Below are 18,476 nucleotides of genomic sequence, written 5' to 3' on the forward strand. Positions count from 1 at the left end.
CCAGAATTTACTAAGTACCTTGGGACAGTAATACCTTTTATCTATCCTGCTAGACATCTGAGACTTTCTCACACTGCCTATGAATACACCTGTTCCACACTTAATGCTCTCTCTTGTGATACAGTTTAAGCATATATGTCATCTCTTGATTCTTCAATACCCCAAGCCAGTCATTGACAACCTCTTTTGTTTTCCTAATGGTGGCACTAAAACTCAAGTTTGTGGTCTCTCTCTTGCTGCAGATTCAGGCAGTATTTCTGCACATGCTCACTAGCACCTACCAAAGTTTGCTCTTACCAACACCCTGGAGAATATATACAGGGAGCCAGTCACAGAATGGGAGTATGTGTGAGTGAGGCACACTGAGTGCTAGGGGTGCTGAGGGTCAGCTGGAAAATCCATGTGAGAGGCATTCTCAGCAGTTCAAGGAAAAGTTTCTTAATGGAGCCCACAATGTAGTTAGTGTAATCCTCACCCCTTTAGTACCTTCTGTAGCATAGGTCCCAGCTGTATCTGATTCCACCCCAACCCAGGAACTTCCATATGGCTTAAGTGCAGCCCTAAAAAGAAAACATAATAATTAAAAAATAAATAAATAAATAAACTAGGAACAGAAATTGGTATAACCAATGGGGGTAAAAGTAAGAGAAAGCTAACAGAAAATATTACAAATGAAAATATTATCAATGGGGTAAAAGTAAGATAAAGCTAACAGAAAATATTACAAATGAAAATGATAATCAAGGAAAAGCAAAGAGAATAAGATGATAATTTGATGTTATACTAGGAGACTCATGAGAAAAGAGTAATGTAATACTGTAATATAATTTAACAATGTAAATCCTGACCTTATGTAACTAAAAATTTCAAACTAAATGTTTAGCATGTTAGGAGCCGGGAAAACAGTCATTTACAATAACATGAAATCAAAAGGTAATGTCTAAAATGAAAAGAGAAGCATAAATGTAAACCTATTATTTTTTTTTTTTTTTTTTTTTTTTTTTTTTTTTTTTTTTTTTTTTTTTTTTTTTTTTTTCTAATAATATGAGATTAATATCGAATTACGAATGAAAAGAACTGAAAAGCATCAAAAAAGAAATGTACTAAAAGAAAAAAAAAAAAGCATAAATGTAAACCTATTATTAAAATGATGTTGAAAAATGAATATAAAAGACATAGCTAAAAGATTAAAAAGGGCTTATGTCTCCATGAAACAGGAAGGGGAAAATAAGAATGAGACTGAAGTCTGTGATTTTGTTACTTAATTACACTTGCTTTCAAAAATATGCTCCATGCTTTCTTAATTTTTTTTTCTTTCTGTTTAGAGATGCAACTGCCCCAAGTGGAAGTTCCCAGGCTAGGGGAGGAAACAGAGCTGCTGCTGCCCGCCTACACCACAGCCAGGGAAACACAGGAACCAAAACCACAGCTTCAACCTATTCTGCAGCTTTGTGGCAATGCCGGATCCATACCCCACTAAGTAAGGCCAGGGATTGAACCTGCAACCTCATGGATAGTAGTCAGATTCATAACCCACTGAGCCACAATGGGAAATCCAAAAACAGTATATTTTTATTGTCCCAATTGTCCACCAAAATTATATATGAGTGATTGTCCTCAGGAGATGGGAAAAGCCTGCAGAAGCCACCAATTTTCTAGGATAGGAACTTTGGCACCTGGAAGCCCTGGAAGTTAGGAAAGGGCACAGATGGAGTAACAAGACTGAGTAGGGAGCCAAAGGGGTTGAAGGTTTGTGGCAAGACAATGGATGCTACAAATGGTGCAGCTGGGAGAATAAAAATTTTATGGACTGAAGTGTAGGAACTGGCTGTTAAGAGATAAAGTGGCTATAATTCCTGAAGTTTTCTATCTCCCAGTAGCGGTTTGCTATGTTTTCCCTTAAAGGGAAAAATCACGATGGGAACATATAAGGGAGGAAGTGGGAAGAACTGTTCACTGAGGGTAATAGTATACTTGAGGGAGACCCCTCTAGGGCAGTGGGGGCACAGGGGCATAAGCCTGAAGTATTTGGGTGTCCCTCCATGTCTAGCAACCGGGTTCATGTCCTCCAGTGCCTTTTGAACAGTTTCTTCAGCCCCAATAAAATGGAATTAGAGGGAATGTATTGTAAAATTGCAGTGGAGTGAGGGTCAAATGGGCCCTCTTCCAGTTTAGAAATAAAGAGGGGTTTGTTTGAGTCACTATAGTCATAGGAATGGTAAGCCTAGTGGGCCAGGCCAATTTTATGCATTAAGAGAGAGGCCGCATCTGCTTTCTATTCACTAAACTTAGCAGTCATCAGCAGGAAAGGTGGGCTGCTGGTGGTGCCAGGCTATACATATGCAGGTGAGGAGGGAGGGCTGCGGTACACATATCAGAGGCTCTGGCCTTCTCTTGTCCTCCACCCATTTTCATTAAGGGCCTTAATAATCTGATCAGCTTTGTCCTTGGTAGCAGGGCTATCTCATGAGGCAAGTTTTTTGATTCTGCCCCATTCAGGGGAAATCCAAGAGGGCTTAGGAGCAGTGATAGTGCAGAGACATGAGCTTGTATCCCAGATGGACCTTTAAGGTTATGGGTTTTAAGGCATTTAAGAGATAGGGAGTTCCCGTTGTGGCTCGATGATAACAAACTCAACTGGTAACCATAAGGACAAGGCCTTATGGTTCAATCCATAAGTTGGATTCCTGGCCTCGCCCAGTGGGTTAAAGATCCAGCATTGCCATGAGCTGCAGTGTAGATCTCAGACGCAGCTTGGATCTGGGATTGATGTGGCTGTGGCCAACAGCTACGGATCAGATTTGACCCCTAGCCTGGGAACTTCCCTATGCAATGGATATGGCCCTAAAAAGACAAAAAAAGAAAAGAATGGGAAGGGAAAAAGGAGGGAGGGAGAGAAGATGGATAGGAGGAAGGGAGGGAAGGAGGAAGGAAGGAAGGAAGGAAGGAAGGGGGTTAAGGACCCAGCGTTGTTGTGAGCTGCTGTACAGGCCAGCGGCTACAGCTCTGATTCGACCCCTAGCCTGGGAACCTCCATATGCCACGGGAGCAGCCCTAGAAAAGGCAAAGAGACCAAAAAAAAAAAAAAAAAAAAAAAAATTGCAGAGTGAACACATTTCTTTCTTTCTTTTTTTTTTTTTTTTTTTTTTTTTTTTGCTTTTTAGGACCACATTTGCAGAATGTGGAAGTTCCCAGGCTAGGGATTGAATCGGAGCTACAGCTGCCAGCCTACACCACAGCCACATGAGATCAGAGCCATGTCTGAGATCTACACCACAGCTCTTGACAACGCCAGATCCTTAACCCACTGAGCAAGGCCAGGGATCAAACCCTAACCTCATGTTTCCTAGTCAGATTCATTTCCACTGCACCACAACAGGAACTAAAGAACATGTGGCTCAAAAACAATCCCAGGTAACTTTAAAGTATTTTCAACTAAAGGAGAATGAAAATATAATTCTTTTCTGTTTATAGTACAAATAGTAGGTACCACTATTCACAACAAATCAATGGAATCAGATTTGTTCTTCAAACAGGTGTACATGTGACCTTTTCCTGTGGTCACTAAATGCACTGCAGACCCTGAGACTATAAAAGTCTTACAGAAAAGATTGTTTTGCTACTTTCCTGAAAAGGCAATTAAGTAGCATTGGTCTTTCAGTTTTTTGCTGTTGTTGTTGTCGTTAATCTTTTTTTTTTTTTTCTTTGTTTTTTCTTCTTTTTAGGGCCATACCTGCAGCATATGGAAGTTTCCAGGCTAGGGGTGAAATCCAAGGTCCATCTGCTGGCCTAAGCCACAGCCACAGCAACAATGGATCGAAGTTGCAACTTCAGCCTGCCCTACCTTGCTGCAATGCCAAATACAGAACTGAACCCACATTCTTATGGACACTATGTTGGGTTCTTAATCCCCTGAGACACAATGAGAAGTCCATTAAGAATGGTGTTTCATATGTACACTGGCCAATAAGCTTGTTAGCAAAAACAGAAACCTATGGTATTTTAACCATCCAAACATATCCTCTAACATGTTTACATAATGATTGGGCTTTTACATTAAAAGTGCATAATTCCTACTACATCATGTTGTATTACAGTGCCATTCAGTGGAAGGTTGCCTTGCAGTAAGAAAGTTTTCTTCATTAACTTCACCAAGACTTTTATAAATTTGTTTTTTGTTTTGTTTTGTTTTGTTTTTGCGTTTTGGGGCTGCACTGGTGGCATATGGAGGTTCCCAGGCTAGGGGTCGAATCAGAGCTGCGGCTGACAGTCTACAACACAGCCACAGGAACGTGGATCCGAGCCACGCCTATGACCTATGACCTACACCACATCTCAGGGCAACACCGGATCCTTAAACCACTGAGCAAGGCCAGGGATCAAACCTGCATTCTCAAGGATATCAGTTGGGTTCTTAACCACTGAGCCACAACGAGAACACTGACTTTTTAAAATATCTAACACTCACTGAGAAGAAGTCTGGATGAAAGACTAAATGATTAATTTCAAGGATTTATCCATGTGACTCACACAGATAAGTCTCACAGTCTTTAGAAGACTTACACAGTCTTCTAAAGTCCAGTGAGGGCTGAAAGCTGGTTGAAACACTATCCATACAAAATAAATGTCAGATTTCTCTGTGAGTATTGTTGTTTGATGCCTGATATCTTGTAGAGAAATTTTCCACATTTGTTCTATTCACTGGTCTTTCCTTGAGTTCTCTGATACTTTACTTTCAAAGTTTCCCCATATCTATTACATTGACTGTTTCCCTATATATATCCTAAGACCTGCTTTTAGGCTAAAAGCTCTCCTATATTCATTATTTTTATGGGGTTTCTCTCCATTAACTATGACTTCACTGACATATTCTTAGACACATTTGCTACTAAAAGATTTCTATATTTTGGGAGTTCCCGTCATGGCGCAGTGGTTAACGAATCCGACTAGGAACCATGAGGTTGCGGGTTCGATCCCTGCCCTTGCTCAGTGGGTTAACGATCCGGCGTTGCCGTGAGCTGTGGTGTAGGTTGCAGACGCGGATCGGATCCAGCGTTGCTGTGGCTCTGGTGTAGGCCAGTGGCTACAGCTCCGGTTGGCCCCCTAGCCTGGGAACCTCCATAGGCCGTGGGAGTAGCCCAAGAAATAGCAACAACAACAACAACAAAAGACAAAAAAAAAAAAAAAAAAAAAAAAAAAAAAGATTTCTATATTTTATTACATTCACAGGGTTTTTCCCATTTGTAGACTCTCTGATGTACTCTGAGGTTTAATTTATAGATGAAAATGCTCCCATATCCATTATTCATAGGCTTTCTCCCCAGTGTGATTTTTCCCAAGTCTTTTTAGGACTGGCAATGTGGCTAAAAGCTTTCTCACATCCATTCATGGGGTTTCTCCCCCATGTGAATAATCTGATGTTAGTGAGGTGATAACTTCTATAGAAAGATTTTCCACATTTGTTACATTCATAAGACTTTCTCCCTTATGTGACTACTCTGATGACTAGTGAGATAACTCTTTCCAATGAAGAATTTCCCACATTTTTAACACACATTGGATTTCTCCCCTATGTGACAACACTGATGAATTTTTAGGGATGATTTCTGGCTAAAAGGTTTTCCACATTCAATGCATTCAAATGGTTTCTCCCCAGTGTGATTTCTCTGATGATAAGTGAGGTATCACTTTGTAGAGAAGGATTTCCCACATTTACTACACTTATGGGGTTTCTCCCCTGTGTGAATACTGCAATGGATTTTTAGGGATAATTTATGGCTAAAAGCTTTCCCACATTCAGTACATTCATAGGGCTTCTCCCCTGTGTGAGTTTTCTGATGCTCAGTGAGGTTAGTCTTTCTATAGAAGGATTTTCCACATTTGCTACACTCACAGACTTTCTCCCCTGTGTGAGTAATCTGATGTCTAGTAAGGCCATACTTACTATAGAAGGATTTTCCACATTTCTTACATGCATAGGGTTTCTCTCCTTTGTGAGTACTCAGACGTATTTTTAAGGATAGCTTATGACTAAAAGTTCTCCCACATTCAATACTTGTATAGGGTTTCTCCCCTGTATGAATAATCTGATGACTAGTGAGGTGAGCCTTTTTATAGAAGGATTGCCCACACTGATTACACTCATGGGGTTTCCTTCCTGTGTGAACACTCTGATGTATTTTTAGGTATACCTTATGGCTAAAAACTCTCCCACATTCATTGCATTTATAGGGTTTCTCCCCAATGTGACTTTGATGATGGTAAGTGAGATACCACTTAGTAGAGAAGGATTTCCCACACTTATTACACTTATGGGGTTTCTTCCCTGTGTGAGTATTCTGATGTGTTTTTAGGTATGACTTTTGGCTAAAAGCTTTCCCACATTCATTACACTTATAGGGTTTCTCCTCTGTGTGAGTAATCTGATGACTACTGAGGTGAGACTTTCTATAGAAGCATTTCTCACACTTCTTACACTCATAGGGTCTCTCCCTTGTGTGAGTACTCTGACGTCTTTTTACGGAGGAGTTTCTGGTGAAAGCTTTGCCACATTCAATACATTTATAGGGTTTCTCTCCTGTGTGAGTTCTCTGATGCATTTTTAGGGATGACTTATGAGTAAAAGCTTTCCCACATTCAAAACATTCATAGGGTTTCTCCCCTATGTGAGTTCTCTGATGATAGCTGAGGCATGACATGTGGGTAAAAGTCTGACTACATTTATTACATGTATAAGGTCTCTCCCCACTATGAGTTCTCTGATGTCCAATGAGGCATGCCTTCTCAGAGAAGGATTTTCCACATTCTTTATATTCAAAAGGTTCCACTCTTACTTGAGTTTTCTGATGAACACTAAAGGCAGTCTGAGAGGGCAAGGTTTGCTTCCACATGATGTCATGACAGAAGCTTCCTTTTGTATCATATTTCTGGTACTCAGTAACAGCTGCGTTAGGGCTTAAGGTGCTTCCAATTTCAAAGGGCTTTATTTCTGAGAGAATGCTCTGATGTTCTCTGCACTGTGACTTCTGGCTCAAAGTTTTCCCACCTGTTGCTGTATTCTGAAGTTGAATAAAAATGTCTTGCTGCAAATCTTTTCCTTGACTTTCCAGGCTTTTCTCTAAGAGGATATCAAGGTTGAAGTCTTATAAAATCAAGGAAATAAACTGCCTTATGAATGCACACTTCTTACAGGACGCAGCCTTTCTATATATGCCCTGTATTGACTACTTGGTTTCTACCCATTAACTCTTTCCAAAGAAACAAACTGCTGAGGTATGTTTCTTATACTACTTGAGAAATTAAAAAAAAAAAAAAAAAGGCAAAATCATCATGATGATCACTATATAGCTGGCATTTTAGAAACAAGGACAGGAATAGTAAATATATAACAAATGACTCTAAACGTGGTTCACTCAGGAAACTGCAAAATGCAAGACTGGGATGACTGATTATGAGCAGTAGGAAAATTCCAAGAAAAATCAGTCAATAAGGTTTTCAAACAACATATTAGAGAAGGAACTGGGTTGAGGAAGAATATCAATGTCTAGGTCCTTAAAATTCCAAAAAGAGATTTACAGTGGTAGGATACTTATTAATCTAAAAGCTTCCAGCTGGAGTTGCTTCTTTTCTGTTGTAAATATCAACGCTAAAATTAATTCATAATTTTCCTGATTTTTGCCTGATTAAAGAAACAATTCTATACCTCAAACTCAAGTTTTCTGGGAGTCATTCACAGAAATACAAATGTACAAGAAGTGTAAGAGTGATAAGTAGAAAAATCATATTTTCACCTGGAATGAATTCACTTCTGTAGGCTCTGATACCTTGCTCTATCAAGGTTGTTACAACAAACTTATCTTGAATATCAAGTAATAAATCTCTTTTCATTATGATTACTCATTCTGCTGAAATCAGCCTTAACCAGGATTAATCTATAACAAGTACTCCAGCTACTTCTGAACATACAGTTTGTCTTAAATGAGATCCTTTAATATCATGTTTAAAGCTCTTTCTTAAGACCTATTTATAAATATCTATTTATATGCCTGTCTCAAAAAAAGTTTCTATCACTTGTTTGACTACTCTTACCTAGTCTATTTTCACCTTATATGTTAAATGCCAGCTCTATGCTAAAACCTAAGTTGGCACTGAACACACTGCTCTAAAATACCACAGTGGTGTCTTTTTAAAAAATAACCTTTCCCTAACTTCAGACACAGTCTATATTCCAGCTACCATTCCACAAATCCATATAATATTGTAGTCTTAGCCCAGTCAGATATTTTTCTCCTGTCAGTGGTTCCTTAACAACAATATTTTTCACTTTCAACAATTCTCTTCAATCCACAGCCTTTCTCTGAGTAACCCTACATCCCAACTTAGGAATAGTCAGTCATCTAGATATTTTTTAAGGCAATGCTATTCTCTAAACCTGACCAAGAAAAAAATACTTTCTTAGGGTTTCTTGCCAGTAATTTACACTCGCAGTGACTACTGCCTATACCACTATTCTTCACAATGAATACCTGGAAGGAACACAGGTACAATGAGGCACACACAATTTTAAGCAAGTTACTACCACTTGCATGCATCTTAAAAATAATGGCATGTCCAACATTTTGTAGCCATCCCTAAAATAATGGTTTTGCCTTTCAAGTATAAAGATTTTAGAATATATATATATATATATATATATTTCATGAAGATTTCTGCTCCTTATTCTAAAACAGAATTCTAACACTGTGAATATTTTTGCACCCCTTTGTAATATAAAATTAATGAGCAGTTCTTAAAAATTTAGTATGATTCAGTGTTACCCAGACCAATCTTGGTTACACTGGCTCACATTCAATGATAATGTTCCTGATGACTCAGAATGCAAAGAAATTTTTTTTTTATCTCTTTGTCTTTTTCTTCTTCTTTTTTCTTTTCAGGGCCACACCCACAGCATATGGAGGTTCCAAGGCTAGGAGTCCAATCAGGTCTGTAGCTGCTGGCCTATGCCAGAGCCACAGCAAGGCGGGATCCGAGTCGTGCCTGCAACCTACACCACAGCTCATGGCAATGCTTGATCCCCAACCCACTGAGCGAGGCCAGGGATTTAACCTGCAACCTCTTGGTTCCTGGTCGGATCTGTTAACTGAGCCATGACGGGAACTCCTCTTTGTCTCTTCAGGGTTGCACCCGTGGCATATGGAGGTTCCCAGGCTAGGGGTCCAATTGGAGCTGTACCTGCTGGCCTATGCCAGCGCTACTGCAACGCAGAATCTGAGCCACATCTGTGACCAATATCACAGCTCATGGCAACGCTGGATCCTGAACCCACTGAGCAAGGCCAGGGATCAAACCCATGTCCTCATGGATGCTAGCCAGGTTTGCTAACTGCTGAGCCACAATGGGAACTCCAGAACTCAAAGAAATTTGACTGGTGCATCAATAAATAGGAAATACCTCTCTCCCACCTGACTCCACTGTCAATCCAATGTAACTATACAGTATTAATTATATATGACATATGACATGAGGCAGGAATAAAATATGAAATATTGTTTTGGGGTAATTATTCATATGAGCTTTTTCTACCTGTAAACTTTTGCTGCTTGATTTCATATGCATCATTTTCACGGGCCGTGGCTGCCCTACACTGTATAATAAATGTTCCATTCTATTGCTACATTGGAATTTAACTTTTTTTTTTTTTTTGTCTTTTTTGCTATTTCTTGGGCCGCTCCCTCGGCATATGGAGGTTCCCAGGCTAGGGGTCCAATCGAAGCTATAGCCACCGGCCTACGCCAGAGCCACAGCAACACGGGATCCGAGCCGCGTCTGCAACCTACACCACAGCTCACGGCAACGCCGGATCGTTAACCCACTGAGCAAGGGCAGGGATCGAACCCGCGACCTCATGGTTCCTAGTCGGATTCGTTAACCACTGCGCCACGACGGGAACTCCGGAATTTAATTTTAAGTTCACTTTTAAATAAGTATCCAGGTTCTTTCCAAAATTTTGTTTTTTTTAAAAAGTGTTGTATGAAGAGAGTCTTATTTTTGTCTCCCAGTAAATTGTATAAAAAATGCTAGAGGATAAACCTGGGAGTGAAATTGCTAAGTTATGGGAAATAGGCATATGCAATAAATTTAGGGGGTTTTTTTTGTCTTTTTGCCTTTTCTAGGGCTGCTTCCTGTGGCATATGGAGGTTCCCAGGCTAGGGGTCGCCAGCCTACACCACAGCCACAGCAACACCAGATCCAAGCCACATCTGCAACCAACAACACAAGTGACAGCAACGCCAGATCCTTAACCCACTGAGCAAGGCCAGAGAGCGAACCCACAACCTCATGGTTCTTAATTGGATTCGTTAACCACTGTGCCACGATGGGAACTCCCATATTCAATAAATTTAAAGAAAATGCTATGCTGCTTTCCCAAACAGTTGTACTAATTAATACCACTGCCTGGCTTGCAGATGCTTCCCTGCATGATATCCTCATACTCTTGGTATCATAAGACTTCTCCATGTTTGAAAATTGAGGGCCTATAACATCATACTACACTGTGATGGGACCCAATATGTACTTCCCATATAAAGAATTTTTTTCATGTATGCCATCAATTCCCTTTGTGGAGAAATACCTGTTTATGGCCTTTGACTGTTTTTATGGCTTACCTGTAGCTTTTTAATTCACAATTTTAATAGTTTGATACTTAACTTACATTTGAGCCTCAAGTATTGAAATCAGTTAATTTTTTTTTTTTTTTTTTTTGTATTTTTGCCTTTTCTAGGGCCGCTCCCACAGTATATGGAGGTTCCCAGGCTAGGGGTCTAATCGGAGCTGTAGCCACCGGCCTACACCACAGCCACAGCAACACCAGATCCGAGCCACGTCTGTGACCTACACTACAGCTCACAGCAATGCTGCATCCTTTAACCCACTGAGCAAGGCCAGGGATTGAACCCACAGATTCAATCCACAGATTTGTTAACCACTGCGCCACAACGGGAACTCCTGAAATCAGTTAATATTTTAAATACCTGCTCTTGGAGACCTTATATTCCAGTGGAAATTGACAAAAAAGAAAATACCTGACAATATACCAATAGTATATTGGGTGATAATTGCTTGGGAGAAAAATAAAACAGAAGAAAGATACAGACTGTTTGAGACATGGGTGACATTTTAAATAGGAAAGTCATGGGAAGCCATACTAAGAAGATACTTAGACCTGAATTCTTTATCTATTGTAGAAACCCAAATCCTTTCTGAGGCATATTTATAATAAATATCATCTCCTAGTATTTGATTTGCGTCTTCATGATTATATTAACATATATATGCATACAACTCTTTCTCCCATGATAATAAATACCACAGAGTGACAACATATGCAACTATCATCTATTTCAAAAAACAGTCTGGATCAAAGAAACATCAGCTCTTTTTTTTTTTTTTTTTCTGTCTTCTTAAGGCTGCACCCGCGGCATATGGAAATTCCCAGGCTAGGGGTCAAATCAGAGCTGCAGGTGCTGGCCTACACTAGTGCCACAGTAACTCCAGATCTGAGTGTTGCCTGTGACCTACAATGCAGCTCATAGTTAACACCAGATCCTTAAGCCACTGAGAGAGGCCAGGGATCAAACCTGAGTTCTCACGGATACTAAGCAGATTTGTTTCCACTGAGCCATGACAGGAATTTCCAGGTCTTTCTTTAACACAAGTTTATGCATCATTATAGGTCACATCACTCAAAATTTATAATAATTATTTGCTCTTATTTCTGTACCGTTTTACAAATCTCTTTCAGAGGCCTTTGGCATTTGATCAAGAATAACTAGGAGTTCCCGTTGTAGCACAGTGGTTAACAAATCTGACTAGGAACCATGAAGCTGCGGGTTCGATCCCTGGCCTTGCTCAGTGGGTTAACAATCTGGCATTGCCATGAGCTGTGGTGTAGGTCGCAGACGTTGCTCGGATCCAGCGTTGCTGTGGCTGTGGTGTAGGCCAGTGGCTACAGCTCCGATTAGACCCCTAGCCTGGGAACCTTCATATGCCACGGGAGCAGCCCTAAAAAAGGCAAAAAGACAAAATAAATAAATAAATAAATAAATAATAATAAAAACCACTTAAAAAAAAAAGGATAAAGTTGAATGTTAAAATATGGGAAGAAAGAGAAAGTGAGCATTTTAATTTCATAACTGATTACACATCGGGTGATTAGCAGATACTTTCCAAATAAGTAAATGATTAAGTAATTGCATAAGGTCACTGCATAAGCCAAAATAAACCCTAACTATATTTCTAGGAGAAAAACACACTTACTGTAAAAAGCAAAGAAAACAGGCCTATTATTGAAAAGTTTCTGTAACATTTTACACACACATACAAACACAGAGAAATACAGAAGTAACTGCCCATCAATCTGAATAGGTTAATGTCAACTTATTGAAATAAAATGCTATTAGACTGTATCAAGGACATATCTAAAATTAATTTTGAAAATTAGAAATACAAAATTGTAGGAGTTCCTATTGTGGCTCAGCCGAAACAAATCTGAGTGGTATCTGTGAGGACACAGGTTCGATCCCTGGCCTTGCTCAGTGGGTTAAGGATCTGGCTTTGCCATAGCTGTGGTGTAGGTCACAGATGTGGCTCGGATCCTGCATTGCTGTGACTGTGGCTGTGGTGTAGGCCAGTGCCTACAGCTCCAATTCAACCCCTAGCCTGGGAACCTCCATATGTCATAGGTGTGGCCCTAAAAAAAAAGACCCACAAAAAAAAGAAAAAGAAAGAAATACAAAATTATAAATTAAATAAGCATTCAAAAATTGCTCAGGATTCACTGATCTTAGTCAAGGCAGATTCAATTTTTCTAAGTTAAATTCAAGGTTTAGCAATAATATCAAACAAAATATAATGAGTAATTTTTAGAAATTTGATCAACTCATTATTAGAACAGTTATAAAGATGCTGTAATCAGTATGAAATGATACTAGTGTAGACCTCATTAAACAAGCTAGAGAAACAAGGAGTAAACACATGTCTCTTGACTTCTGAGTTAAGGGACTGGAGTCTAAAACTGAAGAATATTGCAATGTAAAAGATCAGTAAATTGCCAAGTTTGAATGGAATAGTTTATGTCATTTATATGTAAAGATATCATCTATGTATTTGGATTTCTATCTTCCATCTTACTCTTTGTAAAGTAAGTTCATCAATCTGAATGTAACTGCCCATCAATCTGCTTACATTTCATTCCTTTTCCTGCACACTCCCTTACTACATTATATTAGAACTACTCTTTCTAAACTTCAAGATATAAGTCTTCAGAGTTCCCATTTTGGAGCAGTCGGAAATGAATCCGACTAGAAACCATGAGGTTGTGGGTTCAATCCCTGGCCTCACTCAGTGGGTTAAGGATCTGGCATTGCCGCGAGCTATGGTGTAGCTCGGATCCAGAGTTGCTATGGCTCTGGCGTAGGCTGGCGGCTGTAGCTCCAATTAGACCTCTAGCCTGGGAACCTCCATATGCCACTGGTGTGGTCCTAAAAAGACCAAAAAAAAAAAGAAAGATATAAGTCCTCAAAAAGAAGAGTGTTAAAACTATTTCATGGCATCTACCTCTAACTGACCACTTTGGATCTAATTTCCCCTAAAGACCTGTTTACAATAATAAACTCACCTGCATAGCTCTTGCTTAGAAAGTCTTCCTCAGAAAACAATGGATCCTTTCCTTGCTCCAACTTGATGATTACCTCTGGATTTTTAAAACAATATCCTGTAAACAGGAAATAATTTAGGACTTGGATCAGCTACATTGGCTTTAATGCATAGGAATTTGAAGGAATAGTTATAGGAGTAGCATAGTGATGCTGCTCATTGACCTTTCCTTTGGAGAACAAACTACAACAAAAACATTTTTTACAAATCTCAAAAAAAAACTGATTTCCTTAAACCCCAGAATCATAAGGATACATAACATGGATTCTCCAAATACAGAAGTTTACTTAAGGCAATGCATAGGAACTTCCAATCATGTTATGACAGTGTAAGAGGAATAATGTAATATGTAAAACAACTGGAAATACTACAAAATCAATGAAATAAAGACCTTCAGACATTACACACTGAACACTGGCACTGGAACACAAGAATCTCTGAGAGAAGGGAAAGAAATAGAATTTCTAAGTTATGGTTCAGAAAGAAGACAACCAATCAAAACCTGCTGGTCTCAATAACTATGAAGGCAATGTTGGGAGTTCTGAGAAGCCCAAACAATTAGAATTTCAGAGCCAAGTGGAGTTCCTGCCATGGCACAACAGCTGAAGGATCCAGCGTTGTGTCTGTGGCAGCACTGGTTCAATTCCTGGCCTGGCGTAGGGGGTTAAGGATTTGGCATTGCTGCACCTGTGGCATAGGTCCCACTTTCAACTCAGATTCAATGCCGGGCCAGGGAAATTCCATATGCCCTGAGTCCAGCCAAAAAAAAAAAAAAAAAAAATTCACAGTGAAGTCGAGTGAAAAGATCTAATACAAGAAGTATCAGACACTTTGTTATCAAAAAGAGTATTATTGTTCTACTAGTGTGACCAAATTATTCCTAAAGAATGCTAGAGACCTTAAGTAAGTAAACACTGAAACTAGTTTATTTACTTAAATTACAGGTAAGCACTGAAAGTACTGAAATTATCCCAAGACATTTCCTATACTCCCCAAAATGCTCCAAGAGTATATAAACAAAAATTAGAAAATCGAGCAGCCAACAATGTAAATTCACAGTATGTAGCACACTATCAAAAAACGACCCAAGTATGAAAAGAAGAAAAACATGAAAGATGACCAGTAGATTAGTCAATCAATGGGACAGAGAAAGAATTGTAACCTGGAGATAAATTAGTCTCCAAGGACATTAAAACTGCTATTATAATACACTCCACATATTAAAGAAGATAGAGGAAACACAAACATGATAAAAATACAAAGTCACAAAAAAGGAGTCCAAATATGGAAGTCAAGGCAGGACAAAATACTACCTGGGGCGGGGTGGCACACTAAAAGACACTCAATGGTTTTGCTATAAGGATTACCAATAGTTACATTAGAAATAAAAACCAACACAGATCTTTTTAATAAGATAGCTAGGTGATCATGTCCTTCCATATTCTATTCATTCCATTATGTTCCAGTCATGTAGTTATTTGGAAAATAACTGTCTCTTTGAGAAGGCTGTTATTATAACAAGGTTTGACCTCAAAAGTACTCTGAAATGGTCACTGGACTACCAGGTCAAAGCCAGATGTGCTCTTAACAGACCCGCCATATTCAGTGTCTTCAGGAATTCCTCAGAAATTTCAATGGGCACCCACCCAGCTTAGCACTTTATTAATGTAGTGGTTCTTAAGTTGTAGTTCTGGGTAGACCCCAATTCTAAGATGATTCAAAAGTCTAACCATTTCCAAGATGCTTCAAAACCCTTTTATATTGGAATAACAGACATGGCTATTCCCCTTTGATTTATTCAAAAGAGCAGCTTTAAAGAAAAAAAAAAAGCTACTATGCCCAAACATAAACTGCTTGTGCTTAACCTATAAATTCTGTATATCATTCACCTTAACAGCTTTCTCACCTAAATACAGATTTCAAAATTAAGTACTATCAAATGCCCCAATACTAACTAAGGCTCCTCTTCTTTGCACAAAGCAGTTATTTAGAATCTTGAGCGAATTCCAACAGATGTGAGTGCTAGTATTTATCCAAAAAAAAAAAAAAAAAACGACTTTATAAGACAAAAAAGTAAAATTCATTGGCCAGATTACCTTATGTAAAAGAAAAGTTGGGAGTTCCCATCGTGGCTCAGGTGTTAAAAACCCGCCTAGTATCCATGAGGATATAGGTTCGATCCCTGGCCTCATTCAGTGAATTAAGGATCTGGCGTTGCTGTGAGCTATGGTGTAGGTTGCAGATTTGACTTGGATCTCACGTTGCTATGGCTGTGGCGTAGGCCAGCATCTGTAGCTCTGATTCGACCCCTAGCCTGAGAATTTCCATATGCCAAGGGTGCAGACCTAAAAAAAAAAAGAAAAAGAGAAAGAAAGAAAAAAAAAGTTAGTGAATTCCCATTGTGGCTCAGCAATAACGAATCCAAAGAGTATCCATGAGGACTCAGGTTAGATCCCTGGCCTCGATCAGTGGGTTAAGTATCCGGTGTTGCCATGCGCTGTGGTATGGGTCACAAACGCAGCTTGGATCCTGCATTGCTGTGTCTGTGGTATAGGCCAACAGCTGCAGCTCCATTTCAACCCCCACCTAGCCTGGGAACTACCATATGCTGCACGTACAGCCTTAAAAAGAAAAAAAAAAGTAAAGTTTAAAAAAGTCATTTACATTTTAAAAAAAAGTGTAAATGTGAATCTACACAAAGAAATAAAGAGAACATAAATGGACAATATGTAAATAAAACACACTTTTCTCATTCAAAAAAGCTACTAAAGTAGAAATACCATTACATGATAACAATGTAATTATAGAGAATTACAAGATATGTAGAAGTAAAATGAATGACAATAACACAAAAGATGAAAGTCAGAAAATGAAACTATTCTGTTCTAACATCCTCATTACATAGTTGAAGTTACAAGATATTATTCAAAGGCATCCCTGCCCTGGGAACTTAAGAGGGCAAAGCAGAGAGAGAGCCACACAGACCAAGGATACCATTGCTCTAGACACCACAGCCTGAGACAATCAGCAGGAAGCTGAATGCTGAGGCTCAGGCTTCAGAGGTCAGTTCCAGGGAAAGAACTAGGGTTGGTTGTGTGAAGACAGCCTAAGGTGGGTGTGGAGCTGTGGTTCACAACTGAGGCATGAGTTCAATCTGTGGCTAAAGAACTTCCATATGCCACAGGTGTGGACTAAGAAAAAAAAAAAAAAACTCTTTATTGCTAATAAATGGTAACCATCATCTAAGCCTTCCATGCCTGATAATCTTGCTGGTGGAGGGTCTTGCCTCAGTGTTGACGGCTGCTGACTAATAACAGTGATGGTTACTGAAGGATGAGGTGATTGTGGCAATTTCTTAAAAGAAGACCAGTTCATCACATCAATGGACTCTTCCTTTCATGATTTCTCCATAAAATGCAAAGCTAGTTGACAGCATTTTAACAACTATCAACCTCTTTACACACTAGAGTCTGTCCTCTCAAACCCTGCCACTACTTTATTAACTAAATGTGTGTTATATTCTAAATCCTTTGCTGCAATGTGAAGGATCTTAATGGTGGCTTCACCAGGAAGAATTCCATCTCAAAAAACTTCCTTTGCTCCTTCAAGAAGCAACTCCTCATCCATTAAATTTTTATCATGGGATTGAAGCAACTGAGTACATCTTCAGATTTTACTTGTAGTTCTCTATTTCTTCTACCACATCTGCAGTTACTTACTACACTGAAGTTCAGACCTCCTCAAAGGCATCCATAAGGACGAGAATCAGCTTCTTCCAAGATCATAATACTAAAACTGTGACCTCTCCCAGGAATCACAAAAATTCTTATGGCATCTAGAATGGTCAATCCTTCCCAGAAGGCTCTCAACTGACTTTGCCCAGATCCACAGAGGAATCACGTTCTATGGCAGCCATAGCCTTACAAAATGTATTTCTTAATTAATAAGACTTGAAAGTTAAAACAACTCCTTGACACAAGAGCTGCAGAATGGATGTTGTATTAGCAAGCATAAGAACAATACAAAACCCACTGTACATTGCCAGCAAAGCTCTTAAGATACCAAGGGCATTGTTAATGAACATATTTTCAAAGGAAACTTTTGTCTGAGAAGTAGGTCAGTAGGCTTTAAAATACTCAGTAAACCATGTTGTCAGCAAATGTGCTGTCACTCAGGCTTTGTTGTTCCATTTCTAGAGCACAGGCAAAATAGACTCAGCATAATTCCTAAGGGCACTAGTATTTCTGAAATAGTAAACGAGCAGTGGCTTCAACTTAAAGTCACCAACTGCATCAGCCCCTCACAAGACTGACTGTCCTTTGAAGCTTTGAAGCCACAAACTGACATCTCCTTTCTTCCTATGAAAGTCCTAGATGGCATCTTCCTCTGACAGAAGAGTATTTAATCTATACTGAAATCTGTCATGTAGTTACCTTCATGAATCATCTTAACTAGATCTTCTGGATAACCTGCTACAGCTTTTCTATCAGCACTTGCAGCTCTGCCTTGCACATTCATCTTAGAGACAAAATCTTCCTCTCACCATCATGAACCAACCTATAGCAGATTCAAGCACTTCTACTCTATGTCCCTCAACTCTCAGCCTTCACAGAATTGAAGAGTTACGGCCTTGCCCTGGATTAGGCTTTAGGTTAAGGGACAGTTGTGGCTGGTTTGACCTACCCAGGACACCAGTTGCTTCACTTTCTAATCATTCATGTATTCACTGGAGTTAGCCCTTTGACTTGCCTCCAAGAACT

General features: G+C 39.3%; 1 protein-coding gene and 1 pseudogene across 16 annotated transcripts in view; both read right to left on the reverse strand.

Annotated features, from left to right (window-relative positions):
• LOC100158108 (zinc finger protein 510-like) overlaps positions 1-18,476 on the reverse strand; it is a 34,559-nt gene that overhangs the window by 10,462 nt on the left and 5,621 nt on the right. For 6 of the 16 annotated variants that reach the window (XR_002338406.1, XM_021072627.1, XM_021072626.1 and 3 more), the window contains 2 exons: positions 13,679-13,774; positions 476-560 (listed from right to left, as the gene is read on the reverse strand). The exons of 2 other annotated variants lie outside the window; for them this stretch is intronic. Coding sequence is in view for 7 of the 14 variants with exons in the window: in XM_021072627.1 (XP_020928286.1) it covers positions 476-560; positions 13,679-13,774 (181 nt within the window). In the remaining 7 variants the exon portion in view is untranslated. The remainder of the gene's footprint in view (positions 1-475; positions 561-13,678; positions 13,775-18,476) is intronic. 8 more of the 16 variants (XR_002338413.1, XM_021072630.1, XM_021072629.1 and 5 more) reach the window with 4 other exon arrangements.
• On the reverse strand, positions 5,214-8,993 carry LOC110256634 (annotated as a pseudogene).

Source organism: Sus scrofa, chromosome 14 (assembly GCF_000003025.6).
Source record: "Sus scrofa isolate TJ Tabasco breed Duroc chromosome 14, Sscrofa11.1, whole genome shotgun sequence".
Classification (NCBI taxonomy): Eukaryota; Metazoa; Chordata; class Mammalia; order Artiodactyla; family Suidae; genus Sus; species Sus scrofa.